Raw genomic sequence first — 24,574 nt, 5'->3', positions numbered from 1 at the left:
AGAGGAATTGGAGCACATATGGGAATTTGTATAGTGTGAAGAAGAGCAGGGTTGAGCAGTCCAGGTCAGAGACAATGGTGTATGTGCACACCAACCTTCATCTTATTTATAGGCAGAGGGAAAAGTGGTTGAGGAGAAAGACAAATATGTGGGATGTCTTTCCTGATGATATGGGTTTGGACAGTAGTGTTGAGTTGGCATTGGGCAACATGGATCTCAATGATCCAATGCTAGAGCCTGTTAGATTTGATGATGGTGATATTTTAGAGAGGTCATCCTCCACAGTAGCAGATGCAGAGGCGACTATGGATACAGGGGAGGAGGATGTAGAGGAGAGCAGTGGTGACCATGATGATGAGGACATTGATGCTGATTCTGATGATGACTATGAGGATTGATGACTCATGAGTCATGGGCTACCTATTGCCTTGAGGCTTGTATACTTGTAGTTGTTTTATATTTTTTATTTCTATTTTCCATTGGCATTGCACTACCTATGTAACACATTTTGATTTGATGACTTAATGAGAAAACTACAGCTGTCAGTGCCTTTATCTTACTATCTTGTAAGTTGTCTTTCATTTATGAATCATGATTTATGTGACATGTATTTGAATTTTGTATGTACTATGCATGTTATAATGTTACTAACTTACTTTGTAAACATTAAAACTAACATCTAGATGAAGATCTATGTTTGAAATCAATGAATTTGTATCATGAATGAGAATTTGTGTAAGAAATATCTAATTTTTAATATATATATATATATATATTTATTTATTTAATAAAATAATATATAACGAATCCTATGTGTCTTGTTTCAAGAGGTCAACGTGTCCAAATTCGACACTCGAATCCTCGTATCCTATGAACCCCGAATCCCCGTGTCAGGTTTACTTAGTTAACAACTTATTTCCAGATTTGGAACTGTTTCGGTAATCACACTAAGCGTTCCATGTTGAGATCCAAAGGTCTCCCTTTTCACAAAATTAGGGAGCACTTCCTCTAGCAGAAGTTTTCAGCTTCTTGCTAGATTTGGAAGAGTTCCAGGAATTGCATTAAGCATTCTAGTGTTGGTGGTCATCCTTTAACCACCACCGGTTGAGACCTCGAGTTCTCCCACTTTATATCTTCATTTGAGAGAGCACATTTAGCCATTGACTGCCACTTTTGTATTATAACTCTCTTCTTGGACTCGTATATACCCCTCGGATTAAGGGGGGTAATGTTGGACACCTAGTTTGCTAAGGGTTGGTGTGGTGGAATGTGAATAGTCACTGGAGTCCAATAGACCTTGGAATATGAAACCAATAGTTGTAAGAATGTATTATAAATGTATATCATTGTGAATAATAAATGCAACTCACAATTATCTTATCTCTTGCCTATTCTGTGTGTTTTTTTAACAGAGATAATCAGTAAAAGTGCTTTTCAAAGGATGGGCTATCCTGTTTAAAATATTTGGAATCAAAGTGCAAGGTTCTGCTGGACAGAGAGGAAGTTGTTTGGCATTTAAATAGTAGGGTGATATAGATCCAAGAGGGGGATAATAACAAAAAAATCTTTCATAAGTATGCAAACTATCAGAACATTCTCAATACTATTTGAGAGATTAAAACCATGAAGGAATAGTGGCTAGATCTTTTAAGGAAAAAAAAGAAGCCAGGATTCATTACTGCAACTCACTCTTTAAGGAGCCTCAACACTACCCCATTCAAGAAATGATTCAAGCCTATAATCTCTATCCAGGGACATTTATGAAAGACATGAATAATTCACTAGAAGCAAAAGTTTTTGAAGGGGAAATTATGTATGCCTTATCTTCTATTGAAAAAGGTAAGGGCCCAACTCTTGACAACTTGATTGTTAAATTCTTTTTGGGCTTCTATGATATTATTGAAGAGGATCTATTGAAAGTTATTAGGAATCCTTAAAGATCTGGGAAACTGCTTGGCGCCATGACCTCAACATTCATAGCATTCATTCCCTTGAAGCAAAACTCCTTATCTTTCGACGATTATAGACCAATTTGGTGCTGCAATGCTATCTACAAGTTAGTGTCAAGGATCATTGCTCTAAGGCTTAAACAAATTCTTGATCAGTTTATCTTGAAAGAAAAAATTGGGTTCCTACTACATTGTCAGATTCATAACATAGTGGCATTAGCTTAGAAGGCTCTTCATTCTATTAAGAGAAGCTACTATTCTAAAGATTGATTTGTCAAAATTTTATGATTGAATCAGCTAGACCATCCTGTGCCTGCTCCTCTTGAAGATAGGCTTAAACCTTAACTCAGTCAATTGGATGATGGGATGCATTCTCAGTCTCTTCCACTATTCTGATCAATGGATGTTCCTACAGCTTCTTTTGGGTCTCCCATGGCTTACGTCAGGATTGTCCTTTATCTTCTTAGATATTTATTTTTTTGGTGGATGTTCTTAGCAAGCTAAATGCAAAAGAAAGGGCCAATAGTTTTCTCAATCAGAGTTGCTCACCTCTTGTTCGTCGATGATATACTGCTTTTTGGCTTAGGGTCAATCCAGGATCTCAATTTATTCATGTGCATATTATCCCTGTACGAAAAAGTTGTAGGTTTGGTTATAAATGTCCAAAAGTCTTTCTTGTTATCAAACTTACTCCCAAAAGGGAGGCTGAATGTTTTCAAAGCTCTCTTTCCTTTTCCTTACAAAGCAATTGTTAACTTTTAATACTAGGTCTAATTTATTAATTCCTCAACAATTATTTTATACCTAGAAAAATATTTACTCAATAAAATTCTGAAAACTGTTGGAAAAAAACACTAGTATTTACTATTTTTAACTTTCAAAAATAAATTGCAACAGAAATAAAATGGGAAAGTCAACATCAGGAATGCTAAAATTTGGCCGCTCAGGGATGAATTTCTCCTAGGAGAAATCATATCTTTGAGTTCTGTTTGAATCACCTATAATAAAATTTCATTTTTGACAATTCTAATAGGACTTTCCAAAAGTATTAAGTCACATCTCAATTTGGAAGCGACTTTCCAAAAATAGAAAGTCATGTCTAAATGATCGAGGATGATCTCGATACATGGAATCCACTTTAAAATCAAATCAATCATGATTATACAAGTCAAGAATTAATATTTTTATCTTTACTAGTGTTATTATTATTATTATTATTATGACACTGTTATTTATAAAATAATCTAAAGTCATTCACCTTTAATAGATTAATAAAAACAAATTCTCTCATGGAATAAGTAAATTAAATTGAGAATATCTTACTTGGCAAATCAAACCTCTCTCTTGGAATAAAATAGTAACTCCACACTTAAGAGAATGTAACTCTCCCTCACTATTTCAATGTATGGCAAAGTGTAACTCCTCATTAAATGCACTTGTAACTCCCTCATTCTATTCGATTTGTAATTTTCACCAAAATATTCTCTTATGTCTAAGTGTAACTCTCTCTCTCCCTAATTCGAATTATAACTCTTCAAGACAAGTGTACCTCTCTCTCTATTCTTGGGATGAGTTACACTTCTCCTCAAGTAACTCCTCCCTCATGGAATTCGATTCTCCTATTATTGGTTCAAGGCATGAATTCATTTTGTAACTCCTCTAATTTATCATCTATTTAAGCAAGAGCAAGTGAGAGTTGAGAGAAGCATGCTCATTGTGAAGAAGGAGACCTATTGTTGAGTGTGTGCAAGAGAAGTGTGAGAGCAAGTGAAGAGTAAGAGCAAGGGAAGAGCTAGAGCAATGTTACTTGGGAGCGGGAGCGGGAGCGAAAACAGGAGCGGGAGCGACCATTTTTAGAAGCTCCCGGTTTGGGAGCGAATCCGGGAGCAATTTTTTAAAAATATATATATATTTTTATATTTTTTAATTTTTGATACATATATGTCAACAAAAACATGTAGAATGATGAAATAGACATAAAAAACATAAAAAACATAAAAAAACATAAATTGATCATTGAACCATATCACATCAATCATCTAGAAATTATAATCGTCATCAACCATGTCCACAAGTTAGTAAAATACATATTACAACTGCAACATATTGAGTCTTATAAATCATGATTCATCAAATTCAATATTAAAGTTTCAACTTCAAGCTTTCAGAATTGAAAATTCAATAACATTTATCATCATTGATCACCAAAGTTGTACTTGTAAGCTAAGTTTAACCATTACAAGAAGTAATATCGAAGATATTTCTAAGTCTTGACTCCTAACTTCTAACTGTTAAGTTGTTAACATGATATGAAATGTTAAAAATTTATAAAATGAAACATGAATAATGAGATGAAATGAAACAACTTTAGTCTTTCACAAAGCATCATATTCATAATTTACAATCATTACCAATGAGTTATAATTGCCAAGGCCCAACTTCAAACTTCAAATTTTCATTGTCACAGTGATATAATGTTTACAAAAAATATCATAATGATATGAAAGAGTCAAGAGTCAAGAGTCAAGGACTCAAAACTCAACAGTTATGAAAACTAAAGTCTAATAGAAACTAAAAAAGACAAGTAAACTGTAAATCTACATGTGGCCCTTGCCACGAGAGTCTCCAAGAGTATAAGCAGGTCGTGGTGGTCTTCTAGGAGTCTCCCGCACAGACCGACGACCAGAACTAGAACCTCCACGCGAGGGTGTAGATGGAGGTGGCGACCGCAAAGGAACAAGACTCGGGCCTCGAGCACTGCTACTGGATGGTGGAGGTGGAGGTGGCATGGCTGCTGCAACTGCTTCATTTTCATCCCTTACAAGTTCCTCTTCTAGTTCTTTAATATGTACAATGCCATCCTCCAAATTGTCGTCCTCTGGGTGATTGTCCCAAATTTTATATGTGGGATCCTCATTAGCCCAATCACAGTAATGACTCAACAACCTCAAGTTGTAGTGCACATAAACCAAGCTTTCTGCTCGGTTTTCGTTGAGTCTGTTTCTTTTCACATTATGTATATAACTATAGGTGCTCCAACACCTCTCTGCAGAAGAAGAATTTACAACCTGTGAAAGAACTTTTTTTGCCAATTTTGGCAAAAGTCCGTGGCCGCCATATGTTTCCCACCATGTGAGAGAATCAAATTTATCTTTGTCGTCCATTGCATGGAAGTTACCATACAAACCAGTGCCTCTGAAGTATCTGCCTATTTCAAGGCGCACAACTGCACATTCCTCCCTGTCAGGTACCAATTTTTCTAATGCTTCCAGATATCCTTTAGTTACCTCTTGATCTAAATGGGGTTTGGTCCTAACCCCACCCCCTGCTGTAGGTTGGCCCAACCAAGATGTAGAGTAGTATTTTGGCATAAGGATATACGCCAAGCAATGTAGTGGAAGGTTAAGCCTATTCCACCGTTCACACACACAATCATGAATCAGTTTGTACAAGTTGGGATCTGTATTATGAACAATGTCTTTTATTTCCCCCAGCATGGTATCCATTTGCTCATACACCTCGCCAATCACTGGTTTGTATGTATTTGCAAACCGAATCATGTGATAAATTGGCTTGGTGAAATCCAATACCTGCCTCATAGTTGTCCAAAACTGCCCATCAAGAGCGGCCTCCTCCACCATTTCAAAACCTGCCATGTCAGCTACATTTGTAGCCCTTTCCTTTAACACCGGCCAATGTGGACTTGATACCATGCTAGCTAATGCCTCTCTTACCTTCAAAAGGCGCCTGAAGGTGAGGTAATAGCTTCCAAATCTAGTCCTCGCAATCTTCAACAACTCCAATCTCGAGTGACTGCGGAAAAGGCCATGGGTATTGCTATGATTTGTAATAAATTTTATCATTTGTTTTCCTTTCTTGTACAAATCACCAATCCATTGGTATTGTTCAGTTTTGTTTTTGACAATATCATGCAACAGAAGGTTCAATGTGTGAACCAAACATCCAAACCAAAATATGTTCGGGTATTTATCCTCAATAATTGCTCCCGCTGCCTTACAATTAGGAGCATTATCAGTGATGACTTGGATGACATTGTATGGGCCAATACGCTCAATTGTTTCAAGTAATGCTTCTGCAATGTTGATAGCAGTCTTGAACTTGTCTGAGTAATCATGTGCAGCTAGAAAGATGGAACCACTAACAGACACAACAAGAACACTTATCAATGGCTTGCCTTTTACATTTGTCCATCCATCAGATACAATGGACACCCCATTGTCAGTCCAAGAACTTGTCATTTTATTCAAAGAATGTGATATTTTTGCTTTTTCATGATCAAGGCTAACAGTTCTTGCCTTGTCATACCCAGGGCTCTTGTATCCTTTAGGGGCATCATTTATGGCAGAAAACATTTCGTGCCAATAAGGTGAGCGTAGAACATTGAATGGTATCCCACATGCATAGAGGAACCTGTAAACTTTTGAATCCACATCATTCCTACACCCCTCATCAAGGAAATCTGATATGGTTCTACGCCTTAAAGATGATGACCCTGTGCCTCCATGTCCATATCCACTGCCTTGGGAGGATGCTGAAGGAGTTCTTTGTGATTGTGAGCTTGGTTCAAAGAAAACCCTTGATCTTTTTGTTCTGTATTGGGCGTCCTCCTCTTCCTTTATGTATTTGGCTCTATCTGCTGTTGACACCGCTGCACAAGTTTTGATTCCTATTTGTTTCTCTCCATCCCATGGCATTTTCCCGCAGAGGTGTCTTCTAGCACGGGTGTATGAACCTGTGTAATCAGTGTTGCAATGGGGGCAATGAAATTTAGTGGTTCCACCCCCTCTCCCTGTTTCAACCCTGTGAACATATTTCCACAATGGAGTTTGGTCTTGTTTAGTTTTTTGAGGGTCATGTTCACCCTCCTCCACCTCCTCCTCACTGGGGTTTTCACCCATTTGACTTTCTCCGGCTTCTTCATCCCCCTCTTCAGTTTGGGGCCCCCTCCGTTTCCTACTCTCCAGCACCATAATAACCATAAAAGGGACCAGGAAGAGGAAAATGCCAATAAATATCGCCAGGTCCATGGTGTTTGATGTTTGTAGGGTTTTGAGTCTTGAATCTGCAAATTAATTTAATTTATTGGGATTAATTAATTTAATTTATTAATTTAATTTAAATACATGATTTTTAAACAGTTAAACTCAAACAACTAAATTAAATCAACTAAATTAACTACCTAACCAGCTAAACTAACTAGATTACTAAGTTACTTACCTCTGCAGGCTTGCTCCTCGCTCCTTGGCACTTGCTCCTCGCTCCTCAGCACTTGCTCTTCGCTCCAATGCTCTTGCTCCAGCTCCAAACTTGCTCAATGAAGTTATAATGAATGTTTTTTGGCCCATTGGCCTTATAAAACAATTTTTTTTTTCTAAATTTTTTAATTTTTTTGGTCCGGCGGATTTTTTTTCCGCCGAACCGCTCCCGGAGCGATTTTTAATGCCCGGGAGCGATCAGGGAGCGATCGGGGGGGCATTAAAAATCGCTTTGGGAGCGCGGGAGCGATCGCTCCCTGAGTCGCTCCCGAACAGACCAGGGAGCGCAAATTTTTTTACGGGAGCGCGCTCCCGAGCCGCTCCCGCCCGGAGCCCGCTTCGGGAGCGGGTTCGAAGGGGGGGGGGCGCTCCCCCGCAACATGGAGCTAGAGCAAGTGTGAAGGATAAGATTTGATCAAGAGAAGGAAATCTTCAAGCAAAGAGCAAGAGCACTTCAACTACAAGTTCATTAGACATTGGTGACTTTATTCATTCTCATTCTCTCTCTCTTTCTCTTTGTAATCTATTGAACAATTGAAGAAATCTAATAGAAGAAGAATCATTTGGGTTTTCCATTTGTGGGTTTTTCCCTGGTCATTGGACCTAACTCTTAGTGTCTTATATTTGTGTTTGGTTGTCTTCATATGATCCTTAAGTTTATGTTCTATCTACAATTGTTGATCTGAAAAGTTGTGAAGAAGAAATCTGCATTTTAAGTAATTGTAATAGCATAGAACATTCAATTTTCTGCAAAGTACATTCAATTTTATGCAAAATACATTCAATTTTATGCAAAGTACATTTAGTTTTCTGCAAAGTACATTCAATTTTCTACAAGTACATTCAGTCTTCTGCATAGAACTTTAAGATTTTAACAAGGAACAATATAATTTTTTTCTCAAACAAATCTCTTCCTTCACTATATTAAATCTGGAAAATTAGGGCCTTGACCCATAGAGAACACATAAAATATAGCACTATTTGAACTTGGAATTCGTCCCACTGGGCTTTTGGCTTCTATAGAAATTCATCCTTTGGAAATTTGGCCCACTAGTTTTTTGACTTCTAGAGGAATTTGGCTCTCCTGGAAAATATTCAGCCTTGGCAAATCTCAACTTTCCCCTGCAAATATCGGCCTCCACTTGTATGTTCGACACACTAGGAAACTCAACCTCCCTTCCTCCATGTGGACTGGTTGGAAAACTTAGCCTCTTCGGTCTACAGAGAAAACTTAGCCTCCCTCTCCCAAGTATTGGCCTCTCTCTCCAAAATCTCAAACTCCACAAACTTCTCTTCTGAAAAACCCTTGTTGCACACCTTTCCTTTCTCTTCGATCATTGAGCATCTCACTCCTTTAAAAAATCACTCTCTCAATCACTATATGTCTTTTCACCTTTGCCTTAGACTTATTTTATATCCATCTTGAGCTAAATCCCTAACCCCCAATCACCAAAGTGATAGATGGCTAGGATTAATTCCTAATCCACTTAGATCAATGGTAGAGGTTAGATCTAAGTCACTTGAATAATTAAATTATTTATCCTTATAAACTTTGCCCAATGGCCAACATTAATCAATTAAATTAATTAATGTGCTTTTTCTATGTAAAACTTAGGAAAGTAATCATAATAACACTTGCTCCTTTCAAGTAAGCACCTAAAGATGTAATCTAACATCTACATGCTAGACACCAAGGCTATGCAAAAGCACATGATTGAGCTAATAACATCAACACTTCCTCCTAGCGAGAAAGGTGTTTTGCACCACCCCTAGCTTATCCCTATAGAAAACAAACTTCCCCTTCACCTGGGGCTTGGTGAAAATATACGCAATCTGTTCATCTATTGATATGTACTAAAGCTTCACAACTCCCCACTAGACCCTGTCTTTGATGAAGCGATACTTTATTTCTATATACTTGGACCTATCATGAAACACTAGATTCTCAAAGAGCTTAATGCAACTTTCAATCTGTTCATCTGTTGATATGTACTGAACCTATCATGAAACACTAGATTCTCAAAGAGCTTAATGCAACTTTGATTGTCATGGTGAATCATTGTTGGATCCAACTCAAGACCAAATAATCCTGTGAGGTTCTTGTGAAGCCAAATGGCCTCACATTTCACCAAACTAGTTGCCATAAACTCCGCCTTTGCTGAACTAAATGCCACAAAAAACTACTTCGTGTTGAACCATGAGCTCTGTTGATCCCAAAGTGAAGTAGCACCTAGAGGTGCTCTTTCCTATCCACTACACTCCCAGGTTAGTTTGAGTCTGTTTAGCTTATTTATTGCAATCCATCACTTTTGACATACCTGAGTCCATACTCCACTATACCTTGAAGATACCTAGGCACATGCTTTGCTGCTTAATCCTGATTCCCGATTAATCAACCCATTTCCCTAAGTTAGACTTAGGAAAATAATTAAAACTGGTTAATTAAATCTAATTAAAATATTCCACTTAGAAACTTTTTCTGGGTATTGGAGATAATTAATCCACTTGTGTTCCTAGCCTCATAGAGACCATTTGAGACTAGAACAGCTCTCCGAGCTACAAAAACTAAAAGCTACTGTTCATAAGGATGATGCAGTAAGCTATGTGATAAGTCTCATTGTCTATCATTCACCACTTTGTTTCCAAAAACTTCTTTTCTGTCAACTTATTTGAAGGCACTTAGGATTGTTGATTTTCTTTATATTGCCTAATGAGCTAATCAACAAAGAAATTCAAGAATTCATGACAGCAGAATGGCCTTCAACAAAACCACAGGTCTCTTTCAAAGGACTCATCATCGATTCATCGCCTACTATATCATGGAGCAGCACAATAATTCAGAGCATCCCTTTATTTGTTCTTAACAGGTCAGCCCGATATTCAATCCTCAAGCCAACAGTGACAACAACAACAAACAAATTCCAATGGGGTAAACTTGTGCAAATATCACTTTCCAATGAATGTCTTCTTGGGGTTATTCAATGTTCAAAGTTAAAGATGAACATTATTCCATGGAGTAGGAATCCAAATTTAAGTTGAGCTTCATGCAGGAGGTCTTGGGGTCAATTCCCCATGCTGGCTGCCTCTGTTGCATGCCTCACTCAATGTTCTTGCTGGGTATGGGGTCATCATCAGTGTCAAGTTTCAATAGGTTTGCATTGAGTATCATCCATGAATGCAGGAAGTGCCCTGGAGTTTCCGTGAGAGGTTTTCCTTGGCAAAAAATTGCTGCAAGAGAAATTTGTTTAAAAGTGCTAGCATGTATTGAACCTATTCAGAATATTATCATAATAGTTAAAAAACATGCTAGATCTTCCAAGCACACAATCTGGAATTACAGCCATACAAGGTCAGAAATTGAAGTCAATTCATATTTTGTGACACGTCATTCAATAGGGGGTTGGAATCTTATGAACCCAGGGTATAACTTTGGATAGTTTTACCCTGGCTTAAGGGGTAACCATAATTAAATTATTGTTAGGGATAGTCTGATTGGATAATCTGTAAGATGATCATAACCATACTTAAGTGTATAAGCTAGTGTCCACATTGGCTCTGTATCATTGGCTAAGCATTGCAATAGGGAAGTCCTATATTTTTTCTCTGAGTCTCATTATATGGTATTTTGAATATATGTATGTGTTTTGTAATTGAAACCTTATATTGGATAGGAGGTACACATGCTTATATGAGAGATATCATTTATAAGTTCAATAACCTTTAAAGTTTATTTCTTTTTCATTTGATAGTGTATGATTCTGTATTACAATGATATTAGGGATAGTCTGATTGGATAATCTGTAAGATGATCATAACAATAGTTAAGGGTATAGGCTAGTGTCCACATTGGTTCTGTATCATTGGTTAAGAGTTGCGATATGGAACTCCTATATTTATTCTCTGAGAGCCTCATTATATGGTATTTTGGATATATGTGTGTTTTGGAATTGAAACCTTTATTGGAGAGGAAGCACATACTTAGATGAGAGGTATCATTTATAACCTTTAAAGTTTAATTCTTTTTTGTTTGATACTGCATGATTCTGTATTCGGCTGTATTATAGTTATTTCCATAGGGTGGTAGGATATTCCAACATTGTTAGTCTAAACTTTGATTGTATTGATATATTAAAATATGGCTGAATATCAATATCCAAGTTAATGGCTGTATAAATCTTTGTCATAGTGTGTAGTAGGAATTTATTGTATATTTAACTTTGTAATTACGAATTTTGATGGAGTTGAACTTATTTATTTATCAGGTTGCAGATTTTGGACTTTCCAAAGAACAAACATTTGATGGCCGGAACTCAAGCCTCAAGGGAACATATGGTTACATGGACCCTGACTATGTGTCAACAAATACCTTTACACCGAAGAGTGATGTATACAGCTTTGGACTCTTTCTATTCGAACTGATTACAGGGAGGAATCCACAACAGGGCCTGATTGATTATATCAATCTTGTAATCTACGTTAAACCTTGTGATGCTCTGTTCATATAAAGTGAAACTATATTTTAAAATTTAGAATACCTGATCTTGTGTAAAAACCTTGTAAAATACTTTTGTTGGCGTTGGCAATAAATAGTGAGTTTTCTATTTTTCCAGAAGATAGCACAATCCATAGTTGCAAGTCTTAGAAAGTGGAAATCTGCCTCGAATAGATATCGAGTTAACAACATGCATTCATAAAGTCAATTTAGAAATATCATGCTATGTTTGTTGTGTACTATTTAATGTTTAGTCTTATTTAGTGATATAGTTTGTTATTTTCTGTTACAAAGCAGATTGACATTGTTTCCTTAGTCTCTCCACATATAACTTTTTCTGTATATTTTCTCATTGTGTTAATTGCAACTTGTGAAACAGGCTGCCATTGGTGCAGACGACAAATCAGGCTGGGAAGAGATACTGGATTCACGGCTTAATGGAAAATGTAATATTGAAGAAGTTCGCACTATGGCAGCTCTTGCATACAAATGTGTTCACAAGAATCCAAGGAAGCGACCAACTATGAGAGATGTTTCACAGGCTTTGTCAAGATTACAAAAACCAAAAAACAATATTGAGCATCTAAGCCAAGCCTTGTCATTTGCAGGGGAAGGGAATTCTGAAGTTGTAGAGCAGATAGAGCTTCAGATATCCAAGTTAAACAAGCTAGATAGTATAGCAGAGAAACATGAAGCTTGTTGAAACTTGATATCTGGGTGCAAGATGAGATGGTTGTCTTGAGTTTCTCATCTTGGACACCTTTGAACATTCTATCCAGAGTTTAGTCAGTGAAGATGGGGAGTTCAACTAGCTTTTCCAAAGCTTTATTATTTTGCCTGCTGATTCAATCACCTGGTTGAACTTGGAACTTTATGGCTCTGAAAATGGTCTTACAGGTCATCAGTGCTTCTTCAACTAACTTCAGATGTTGCACATTTAAGTATATGCTGCACAGGGTCAGGTCTTCAGTTGAAGTCCTCTGGAATTTCTGCAAATATGTAAAAACAATTTCGCTAGTATATTGAAGATGATGTGTACAAGTCAGAAAAAGTGCCACCTCGTGGCAAACTGGGCCTAATTTTCTTTAAAAGAGCAAGGCTTAAGCCTCAAATATGCCAAATGAATATGCCAAATTTTCATTGTCTTCCTGTATTGTGTGGTTACACCAAAATGGTTCTTTTAAATGTATCTAAAGTAGTAAGATATCTTTATGCAGATCAAACCTCCATCAGTGGTGTTTCCTGAGTGTGAGCTGATCCTCTGTTACATTCTTGAGCCCAACTTCTTTGCTTGTAACGGGACAGTTAGGACGTGGCCTTATATGGCCACAAAAACAATATTTTCTATGCATGCACAAGGTTAGTGTATTTGATTTGCCAAGACTGTCTCTGTTTTTTACTGATAGGTGACCAACTACATTGATTCTAGTTGTTTCTTTAGGACTAAAGAGATTGGGTCATTTTTATCAGAAGCCACTCCCAAAAGTTAAAACCCATTGGTCATATTCCCTCAAAAGTAAAAATTCAAATGGATCATGTTTTTGTTTTGAATGGCATGCTATTTGAGGTATTTGAGCTATAGATACTTTTGATGAAAAGAAAATACGGAAAAAAACGGGCTATATTTGTGCTTCACCACGTTTCCATTAAAGCAGCAGTTTATGATGATAATAAAAAGGTAAAGATGTGGCCATATACAATTTTTCCTTCTATCACTTGAGCTTTTGAGGATTCTTCATTGATTAACACATTGTAGTAATGCTGGTCATATAGAATGATCAACCTATTAATTCACTATGTTTCGAGCAAGTTTTCAGCAGTTGACTGGATAGCAAGTTGCAATATTATTTTCTTCTAAATATACTGTGTTTTCCAGATTCAACGCCAAAGATTGCATTTGTTAAATGTCATGTAATAGAATTGGATAGTAAAAGGAATATTTTTATTAGAAAATGTTAATAATTTTATCTTCCATGTAACCTTACAGTGAGAAAATAGCTTGTCTTTGGTCATTAGGTCATTATAACAAAAGACATGAGACTATTTATTTGTTTGCCAATTTTTTTTTTGGGTTTTTTTTTTGGGGTGGGGGGACGGAGTGGGATGGGAAGGGATTTAGTGTTAAAAAAAAAAAGAGTACATTAGGAAACAACAACGATCGTCAATCAGCTTCAAGAATCTAGATTCAACACAGGTAACTTGTAACTAGCTCTTCCTACACCTATTGGCTGTTCCTTTTGTTAGTGAGGATCACTTCAACATTTTAAATGAAAGATATTGGACATTTTTTTACATGCATTTTTTGTAATAAATAACCCTTTTAGAATATGGGGTTGTTACTACAAAATCTAGCACCCAAGTACAAAGTCTCACAAAGCGTTGTAGATGAAATAGTAACAATGGAATCAACCACGATTATCACCTTAGTAACAGTTCCCTTACTGTTCTATGGATGAATATTATCTCCATTGGGGAAGTGTCCCTAGCAGATCTCAGAGATTAGATAACCCAAGAAATCCTAACCTAAATACCATCCAAGGGTTCTGTCAAATAAAACACCCAAAGTTATATTCAATAAAATAGGGCTCCAGGTGAGATGAGAGAATTCAAAATAACAAGTTCAAATGAGATATGATTAAATCCAAAGGATTTGAATAGTCCTTGAAAGGCTCAAATAGATTCCAAACATGGGCTACCATTAAATTATCAATTGTTGTTATAAATTAGGGTTTTTAAAAAGCACAATTTACAACATGCCAAATTTATGACAACAATAACAAAATGGCCAATGATCATAAATGATAAATAAACAAAGACTATTAAATTATTAAAAGAGGAAATAGGTTGCAACAAATTTTTAATGGCTGAAAATGCATAAAACAACCATGAAACCCCAATGTCACCCTAAAAAGGTGGTCAATATATGCATTAAAAATGATATTTTCTTTTTCAAATTAGTAAATGAAAAGCCTAACCCTAGGACTATGAGGTCCAATGTATTTTATGCTATTAAATGCATATTTTCTTGTAACCTAACCCTCATTTACTCTAGAAAACAAAATAAAAAATAGGTTTTAAATTTTAAAGGATTGACACACCAAATGGACTAGTGTCTTTTCTCACTCATAAGCTAATGAAATCAAAGGACAGGGTCTATGGAAGAACATTGATCGAAGTGAGGTATGAGAGAGAAAATGCTATAAAGATGTTTTTTTCATCAAACTCTAGTGACTTCCAATTAGTTGGAGATTTAAGAGCAAGGAAGCTATACTAAGGTTCCCTAATGGAAATTATATGATAATTTTGCAAAAGGATATGTTAGAGCTATAAAAGATTCAATACATTAAGATGAAATTTTCATTGAAACTCTAATTCTACAACAATTGCAAAATGGAAGAATATAAAATAAAATTGTACAAAATCACCATAGAATCATTTCATCACCCAAGAGAAAATTCCCTCCAATCCCAATATCCTCGCCAAGACAGTTTGATACATTGATGCTCCATTGCATCCTAGAAAATTAGGCTACTAGTGTACATTAATTCATGAGTGTGTTGCAATGATTCTCTCCAAATCGACTTCCCTTTATTTATATAAGGGAAACCAAGTCAATTAGGAATAAAATTGACTTAAATTGACTAGAATCTCTAAAAATAATAAAATATGTGATTACAAGTTAAGTAGGCCACAAGCTTCGATAGTTATCTCAATGATAAAACATAATAATAAATCTCTTTTTAACCCATATGTATGAGTAAAAAGATCTGCAAGGGCGATCCCATCATCTAAAAGTGAATACTTCCAAAATATGGCATGGATGGGTCAGAGTGCTCCTCACTCAAAGGGCCATCTCTTCATCAATAAGGTGTCCAATTATCATTTCAGCCAAGCCCACATCATCACTCCAAGCCACATGAAGGGTATGTCACAAGGTTAGGGCATGAAATCATCATCTAGGGAAGTGTACCATCGCCTCCAAAAGGGATCTAAAGTCATAATCCTCATCAAATCAACGTAGCAACAGGGAAACCTCCATCAAGAAGGTACAATGCCAACTTGGGGTCTTGTTGCCTTTGCGGTATATCATCTCTCTATGCAACGTCCAAGTTCAAAATGCACAATGTCAAGCGCTAGAGGGAGAGGAGAGGGTCAATATCAGTGTTGGATACATCCCAAGGTTAACACTCTTCAAAAGGTGGTCATTGTCTTGGCTCTGGTGCCCCTAATGGCCATCAAATGGGGCTAGATGTCATCTTTGAAGTGTTGGAGAAGTATTATAATCCCTTAGGGGATGAACATTATACCTAGGAGTAAGTATAAAGAAAATAGGGAACCAATATTGGTGACAGATTGAAATCAACCTGAATATGGGATGTTGATAAAGGGACATATGGAAAGTGTTAAGTATGGGTTACCATCAACACACAACATTATTCAATGGCTCCTATTTGTGCTTCGCCTGGATAGTAAAAATAAAATCCTCAAGGAAGGTCAAAGTAGACTAGGGGCAAAGGATAACCACCAAGGTGAAGCATGTGAACAATAATACAACCTTAAGCAGTGTATTGTCCAATTCAACTTGTGATCCACACTAGAATGCCCTTAAACATAAATGAAAGCACTTGCTTACAAAAGTGGTTAATATACCTTATTGTAGATGACCCATTTTCATCTAATGAGCAAGCTGCATGAAATAATGCATTAACCAGGGCATGGATGGAAGACCTTTGAGGCTAGCTATTTGTGGATCATCATAAGCCAACTTGTTGGAAAGCTAAACAAATCGGAGAAAAAAATTCTCCTAGGGGTTACCCACTTGGGTGGGTAATAAGGGGAAATGTTTGTAATTTATGAACATTATTCATATCTTATTGGCTTCCATCATCACTAAATCTCATACCTAAAATATTAGCATGTATATCAAAATAACGCCATGCAATAATTATAGTGACGACATATATGAACAAGTACTGTGATTGAGAAGCAACATGCTTGGTTAGAGGAACATCCTAGAAGGTCTCATTGACATTTCCATTACAAAAGAGATGAATGAACTTATTGTCATATATGACCAATCATCATCATTGAAATAATATGTTTATGTTTTTAATGCCTAGGGGAGGACCTTTCACATTTCAAGTTGGTTGGCTTGCTCAAGTGGTGTTTTCTCTATGTAGTAAACATTAGTAAATGGAAGATAAAAGATAAAAGTATTGACTTAAAATAACCAAAATGAATCCACACAATAAATAACATAAAAAGTATAGATGTAATTTTTAAGGTAGGCTAACACCATCAAATGTTCTTTACAAAATGAGTCAGTTCGATTGTTATGATTGTTACAATACAATACTTAGCATGCAATATATCTCAATATAATGATACTCATATCTTTATACTTTCTCATGAGTATAACTATGGGTATATGCAAACTACCCTTTATTATGATATTCATTTCCTTTAACTGTCTAGTGAGTCTATTTATTATCCACCAACTTCTAACTAGATCTTATTCTATGATTTATGATCCTTCGAGTCAGAGTGCCCATCGTAGGATTCAGGAATTCCCTTGGTCTAACAATTTTTTATTTTGCAGCAAACTTTTCATATGTTTGAGATCTGTCTTGACAGTAAAATGCACACTTTTTAGGAAAAGACGAAATCTTTTAATCCCATTCTTGAGAACTAGTATTTCTTTATGTGAAGATGGATATTTTAACTCAGTCGGCAAAAATGTTCCTAAAGCATAAGCACAAACCTCATCTCTCTTGTGATGCTTTTGTAGAATAATAACAAACCAACAAGAGTCGGAAGCCTCAGTTTCTAGAATGAAAGGTAAATCTTATTCTGGAAGGGATAAAGATGGCAAATTCTTGATTTTTTCTTTGATGCGTTGGACTGCTTCAGTCATTTGTGGTAGCCATACTGAATCCTTTTTCAATCTTTGCTGGAGAATTTTGGTGTCCTTAGAACAATGTAAACTTTGAAATGACAAGTGACACTATTACCCATTTCATAGAGATAGCAAAAAATTGACCCGATTTTGAAAAGGGGCGATGCAAGACACATTTTTTTTAAAACATATTTTTTGGCACTTTAAATAACCAGTACAATTACCCATTTCGTAGGGGTGGTAAAAATGTAATCCAATTTTGAAAAGTGGTGACGCAGAACACAATTCTTTTTTTTTGGAGCATAATTTTGACAATTTAAATTTTCTTATATATCAAATATAAATATTTGTTTTTAAATGTTAGTGATTTTCATCTTGATTTTGAAACGTGTTGATGCAACATATTGATACAACATACCTTTTTTTTAGAGGACTTATTTTCACACTTTAAAATTTATTGTCCCTTTTTTTTTAAAATTATGATTACTTAATGAATTTTCAAGTTGTTTTTTTTTTTTTAAATGTTGATTACTTTATATATATATATATATATATATCAAGATAAAAAATAAATTAAAAAATGTTTTTTGTTTTTTTTTTTTCTCATAAACCATAAAAGAATTTAGAAAAAAAAACGTAATTTAAAAATATATATATATATATATATATATATATATATGTCAAAATAGAAAAATTAAAAAAACATTAACAAAAACGAGAAAAAATTAACAAAAGAAAAAAAAAACAAAAAGCAAAAAAATATAAAATTTTAAAAATATATGTCTTTTCAAATAAAAAAAAAACAAAAAAATTAACAAACATTTAAAAATTAACAAACAAAAAAATAAAAAGTTTTTTTTTTTTTTTTTTTTTTTTTAAACAAAGTGTTTATTTTTTATTTAAAAAAAATAAATATTAACAAATTTAAAAAATAAAAAAAATTAAACCATTTTTTTTTTCAAAAAAAAAAACAAATTGTTAAATTTTTTATTTTTTTTTAAACAAAAAAATTATTAAAAAATTTAAACAAACTACTTCTTCTTCTTCTTCTCTTCTTCTTTTCTCTCTCTCTTTTTTTTTTAAGCAAATTTATTAAAAAGAAATTAAAACGTTTTATATTTAAAAAAAATATTTTTATTAAAAAAAAAATTTCTGCCCGCCCAACTGCCCGTGGTGGTGCGACCCTGGGCGAAGGGTCTGCATGAAGACCCTCCACTCAGGGCCGTGCCACCAAGGGTGGCCGGGCAGGCGGAGGGGAAATTCTCAGGGCGAAGGGCCTCCATGCAGGCCCTCTGCCCAGGGTTGCGCACCACGGGCCACTGGGTGGGCGGAGGGAAAAAAAAACTTATTAATTTTTATTTTTGAATTTATTTTGTTTTAAATAAAAAAAGATTTGTTTAATTTTTATTTTTTAATAATAAATATACTTTTTTCTTTTTTTTCTAAATAAAAAAAATGGTTTAAAAAACAAATTTAAATTTTTATTTTTATTTAAAAAAAATAATTTTTTTGTTTTTTATTTTTAAATTAAAAATATAAGTTTAACAAAAAAATATTTGTTTTTTTAAAATAAAAAATGCATATTTCACATATATATTTTTAAAATTTTCATATATTTTTATAATTTGAGTTGATTTTTGTATTTTAAGCTTTTTTTTCTTTAAATGTTTTTAATATTAATTTTACTAGGTTTTAATTAATCTAGTTTGCATTTAATTTTTTTTTTTTTTTTTTTAGCTTTTGTTAATGTTTGTTTGTTATTCTTGTTGTTGTTTTTTTTTTTTTTTAATTTTTTTTTTACTTATATATATATAATTAATTATTATTATTATTACTATTTTTTTCCCAAATTCTTTTAAGGTTTATGAGATTTTTTTTTTTTTTTTTTCTAACAATTTTTATTTATTTATTTATTATTATTTTTTTTAATCTTAATTTTAGTAGTTTTTAATTTATTTAGTTTGTTTTTAATTTACTCTCCTTTTTTTTTGTTAATGTTTTTAAATTTTTTCTATTTTTACCTACTTAATTTTATAGTTTATTTTATTTTATTTTTTTTTTTCTATATTTTTGTTTTGTTATTTTTTCTCTTTTCTTTTGCCATTTTTTTTTTTTTTTTTATTATGGTTTACAAGATTTTATTTATTTATTTTTTTTTTTTTAAATATGTTTTTTTTACTATTTATTTGTTTATAATTTTTAAGTTTTTATTTATTTTTAATGAATAATTTATTTTTTATTTTTTTTGTTTTTACTTTAATTTATGTTTTGTTTTTTTTTTTTTTAACTTTTTTTTTGCTTTGTGTTTTTTCGTTGTTTTAATTTTTAATTTAATTTTATGTTTTCATTATTTTTTTTGAAATTTTAATGTTTTTCAGGGTCGTAATAAAATATTTTATGCCATTATTTCGAAATGTTGAAATATTATCCTTGAAAAAAAAATGTTATCTCAATGTCAACGCTTTTTGTTTTGAAGGTGTTTTTTGCATAAAATTTACCATTGAAAAAAAAGTGTTATGCAAACATCAACACTTTTCGTTTTGAGGGTTTTTTTGGACAATTTTTGTACAAAAAATTGGTTCTCACCATCATTTTTAGAACATGTTCAAAATTTACGCTAGAAAAAGAAAGGTATTGTTCCAGTATCAACGCTTTTCATTTTTAGCACTATTTTTATGTTTTTTAGGGGTTTTTTTGGTTAGAGTTACCGTTTTGAATTTATGATTCTTGTTTCAAAGTTTACATTGTTTTAGGTTGTTCTGGATAGAACTGGCGGATATTGTTAAAACATCCTAAGAATCTTTAGACAAATTTGATATCTGGAAGTTGGTCTGGAAATCTTAATAGAGATTGCAGCACATGAGGTTGCGGCTGTATCTTCCCTTGGAAATGTTGGGTTGTGTTATATTCTTTCCACGGTTAACCTACGTAGTGAACCGGGGGGTTAGAGGGGGGCGCGTAGCCCCCTACAGGTTTCGGGGCAACGCCCGAGAATTTTTTTTTTTGGACCCTATATTAGGTTGGGCGAACCTACCTATGGTTTTCGGTCCATGGTTTTGGACGTGATGGTTTTCGGTCCATGGTATTGGATGCTTTGGCATGTATAAATATGTATTGTAATGTTGAAAGAAATATAATGAAAAATCAAGTTGGTAGTCCTGGTTTTGGGATACAGGGGAAAATCTCTATGTATATGTGTTTTATGTGTTATGCTCTCGCATAGTTTATTTTCTATGTTTTAGAATTCGTATGCGGGTAATTTTTTTACGGCGTTAAAACCTACATATGGTATCAGAGCAATTTTGGCTTCAAGGGGATGCCTTTGTTGTTGAGGGGTTTCGCTCGGGCCTGTGGTAGACCCTATTCAGTGGGAGATTTGCGAGATCGATTCTAGTGGCGAAAGAAGATGGCGAGCAGTGGAAAGATAGAGATCGAGAAATTTAATGGTCATAGTTTTGAGTTGTGGAAACTCAAGATGGAGGATCTGTTGGTGGATAAAGATCAGCGGATCGCGGTAGATCCAGGTACTAATTCAACGGGAGTGACTGATGAAGAATGGAAGAAGTTGGATTGGAAAACAAAGACTAGAATACAATTATGTGTCTCAGATTCAGTATTGCTGAATGTATCAGGGGAAGCTACGACGAAGGCTTTGTGGGACAAGTTAGGGACTTTGTACCAATCTAAGTCTCTGGTGAATAAACTGTTCTTGCGAAAAAAGCTGTATAACCTGAGGATGAAAGATGGAGACTCGGTGACAGAGCATCTGAACGCATTTAATACTGCGGTAAGTCAGTTAGCATCTACTGATATTAAAATTTCAGATGAAGATAAGTGCATCAGTTTGTTGTGTTTTCTACCAGATTCGTGGGATAGTCTGGTTATTGCAATAAGTAGCAATGCAACTGCCTTGTAGTTTGATGAAATAGTATCATCCTTATTGGTAAAGGAGATGAGACGGAAAAATATGGAGAGCCAGAATGGTGATGCCTTGTCTGTACGAGGACGGTCCCAAAACAGAAACAAAAATAAGTCATCGAGTGGGAGATATAAATTTAGAGGAAGATCTAAATCTCCAGGAAAACCTGTAAAGGTGGTGTGCTAGAAATGCGGAAAGGAAGGGCACTACAAAAGGGACTGTAAATCTAAAGCTCCTAATAAAGGAAAGAGATCTGATGATGCTCCTTCTGTAGAGGTGAAAACCACCTCAGATGAAGGTGGGGATGTGTACTTGGCTTCTTCAAGTACACATGTAGATCATGAGGCATGGTTGATTGACTCAGGTGCATCCTTTCACTTCACTTCTCATAGAGAGTTGTTCTGCGAGTATAAGAAATACGATAGTGGTGATGTCTTCTTAGGGGATGATAGGAAGGCTAGAATTGTTGGTCGCGGAAAAACAAAGTTTAAGTTGCAAGGTGGAAGGGTTAGAACACTTCTGGGTGTTCTGCATATTCCTGCATTGGCAAAAAATTTGATTTCTGTAAGCAAGTTGGATGATGAAGGTGTAAAAACAGTGTTCGAGAAGGATACCTGCAAGACGGTTCAGGGAGCACTGGTATTGATGCAGGGAGTTCGATTGGAACTCTGTACAAGCTTCAAGGTAATACAATTGTTGATGGGTGCAACAATTTTGTGGTTCTTGAAAGTGCAGTAGAAAATCTAGTGGTCTCTGGAGAGAAGACCATGCTGTGGCATCAAAGGTTTGGACATATTGGAGAAAAGGGCCTTCGAATACTTCATGGTAAAGGTATGGTAGAAGGTTTAAGTAATAGCTCTCTGGATTTTGATTTATGTGAAAATTGTGTATATGGGAAGAAGAATTGAGTGAGTTTCCCCTCTGGTGGTAAGAGGGAGAAACATATATTAGAGTTTGTGTATAGTGATGTGTTTGAACCTGTGAAGGTTCCATCACTGGGTAAGTCTGTGTACTATGTATCATTTATAGATGACTTCTCAAGGAATACCTGGATATATTTCCTTACGAAGAAATCTGAAGTCTTTGACAGGTTTAAAGAATTCAAGGCTTTGGTGGAAAACCAGATAGAGAAGAAGATAAAGGTGCTGAGGATAGATAACGGTAGAAAGTTTTGCAGAAAGGAATTTGAAGAATTCTGTAAGAAGTGTGGTATAGCACGACATAAGACTACTCCATATACACCTCAACAAAACGGAGTTGCAGAAAGAATGAACAAGACGTTGATGGAAAGGGCAAGAAGCATGCTCAGTGGTGCCGGGTTAGGACATAAATTGTTATGAAACCAGCTCACAAAAAGATAGAAAAGAGAGATCCACGCCTTCGAATTCAGTGTCTTCGAGGGGCATCAAACTTCCTCATATCGATTTTTGGAACATGGTGAGTCTTCGATCCAACATTAGAGTCTATGGAATCATGATTAACATTTCTTTTGTTCTCATCATGAGTTTCCTTTACTACCTTTTCACCATTAGTGACCCTTTCTTGTAGCAACTTCTTCAATTCTTCCATGTCTGTCTTAAAATCTATCTTCAAATCATCCATCTTAGCTTCCACTTAAATCATCTTAGCTTCTACACCTTTCTTTAAACAGTCCATCTTAGCTTCTACACCTTTCTTTAAACCATCCATCTTAGATTCTGTTCCTTTTTGTGTAAGGGACAGTTGTTGCACTTGGTCTTGTAATTTTGATATATCATGTTGCATTTCTTCCTCTTCTTCATGAGTCATGCCAGAGCTTTCAGGTTCCTTACTAGGTGTTTGCATTTTCTTTCCTCGGGGCATTAGTTACCGATAATAATGCTCTACTATGCCCTTTTAATTCCTTCAAAATAAATTTTCAAACCAAGCTTAAGCAAAAATTTAAGAAAATCTACACACCTTTTTTCACTTTGTAGGAGCTCGATATTGCCTCTGATGTATCTCTGTACTCTCTGATTATCTAGTCCTGAATTTGTGACCTGTAGTAGCCCTTTGTGTCCTCTTTCCAATGCCACAAGTCTGACCCAAATTGGATTCTCCAAGGAAGAGTTATGCGAAATCTCCCACAGTGACTTGATTATAGACTAGTTCAGTAGAGCGAACTTGTACGGCATGCCACGAGTCACTGTTTCGACCTTTGGATCTAAAAAACACCCACAAGAAACTACAGTCCGTCCTCTTTCTGTACCTTCTTACGAAACTTCAATCCGATCCCCAGAGAGAAAGTTATGACGATTTTCCCCGGGTCACCTGTTTTGAATGTAATTCAAGAGTCTGCAAAAGACCAACTTCCTCAGATCATATCTCCGCAAATATCGTGCAAACAGCTCTGAAATTTGGACCCAAGGTTCAACGCGATTTCGTCTCAAATGGGTTTTTTTTGCGACTTCTGAAACGTCACAGAAAAAAAGTTATAGTGAGAATGCCACGATGACCTGTTTGGAGCAGCGAAACCCTAGAATCCAAAGCTCTAATACCAAATGTTATGAAACCAGCTCACAAAAAGATAGAAAAGAGAGATCCACGCCTTAGAATTCAGCCTCTTCGAGGGGGCAACCTCCTTTACATTACATAAATGAACAATTCTTGGATGATACAAATGACAAAACCTCCTTTCTATATATAGGAGTCTAAGGAGTCACAATATAATCCAGCCGACCTAACAATAATAATATAAAGCCACAAAAATAACAATAGAGGGATTCTATGGGGCACAAAAATAAAAATATGGGGGTAATAGGGGCACAACAATATAAATAGGGGGTATAACTACAATAGTAATGGGGTAATCACTAGTATTATAGGGACCCAACATAAATTCTGGGCAGAGGTGGTGGAGACAACGTGTTACCTGGTCAACAGATCACCTTCATCAGTGTTAGAGGATAAAACTCTACAAGAGGTATGGACTGGTAAGAAACCCTCCCTTTCACATCTGAGGGTATTTGGGTGTGATGCATATGTACATGTTCCAAAGGAGAAACGAACCAAGTTGGATAGTAA

At 35.2% G+C, this 24,574-nt stretch overlaps 1 protein-coding gene across 7 annotated transcripts in view; it reads left to right on the top strand.

Annotated features, from left to right (window-relative positions):
* LOC149183927 (calcium/calmodulin-regulated receptor-like kinase 1) overlaps positions 1-12,933 on the top strand; it is a 173,962-nt gene extending 161,029 nt beyond the window's left edge. For all 7 annotated transcript variants that reach the window (XM_089417321.1, XM_089417323.1, XM_089417317.1 and 4 more), the window contains 2 exons: positions 11,488-11,691; positions 12,097-12,933. In XM_089417321.1, coding sequence (XP_089273447.1) covers positions 11,488-11,691; positions 12,097-12,420 — 528 coding nt within the window. In that variant the 3' untranslated portion in view covers positions 12,421-12,933. The remainder of the gene's footprint in view (positions 1-11,487; positions 11,692-12,096) is intronic.
* The last annotated feature ends 11,641 nt before the right edge of the window (positions 12,934-24,574 follow it).

Source organism: Pinus tabuliformis, chromosome 3_2 (genome assembly GCF_031772625.1).
Source record: "Pinus tabuliformis cultivar Carrire ecotype Pingquan chromosome 3_2, CPIR1, whole genome shotgun sequence".
NCBI lineage: Eukaryota > Viridiplantae > Streptophyta > Pinopsida > Pinales > Pinaceae > Pinus > Pinus tabuliformis.
This window is presented reverse-complemented; position numbering and strand designations above follow the sequence as displayed.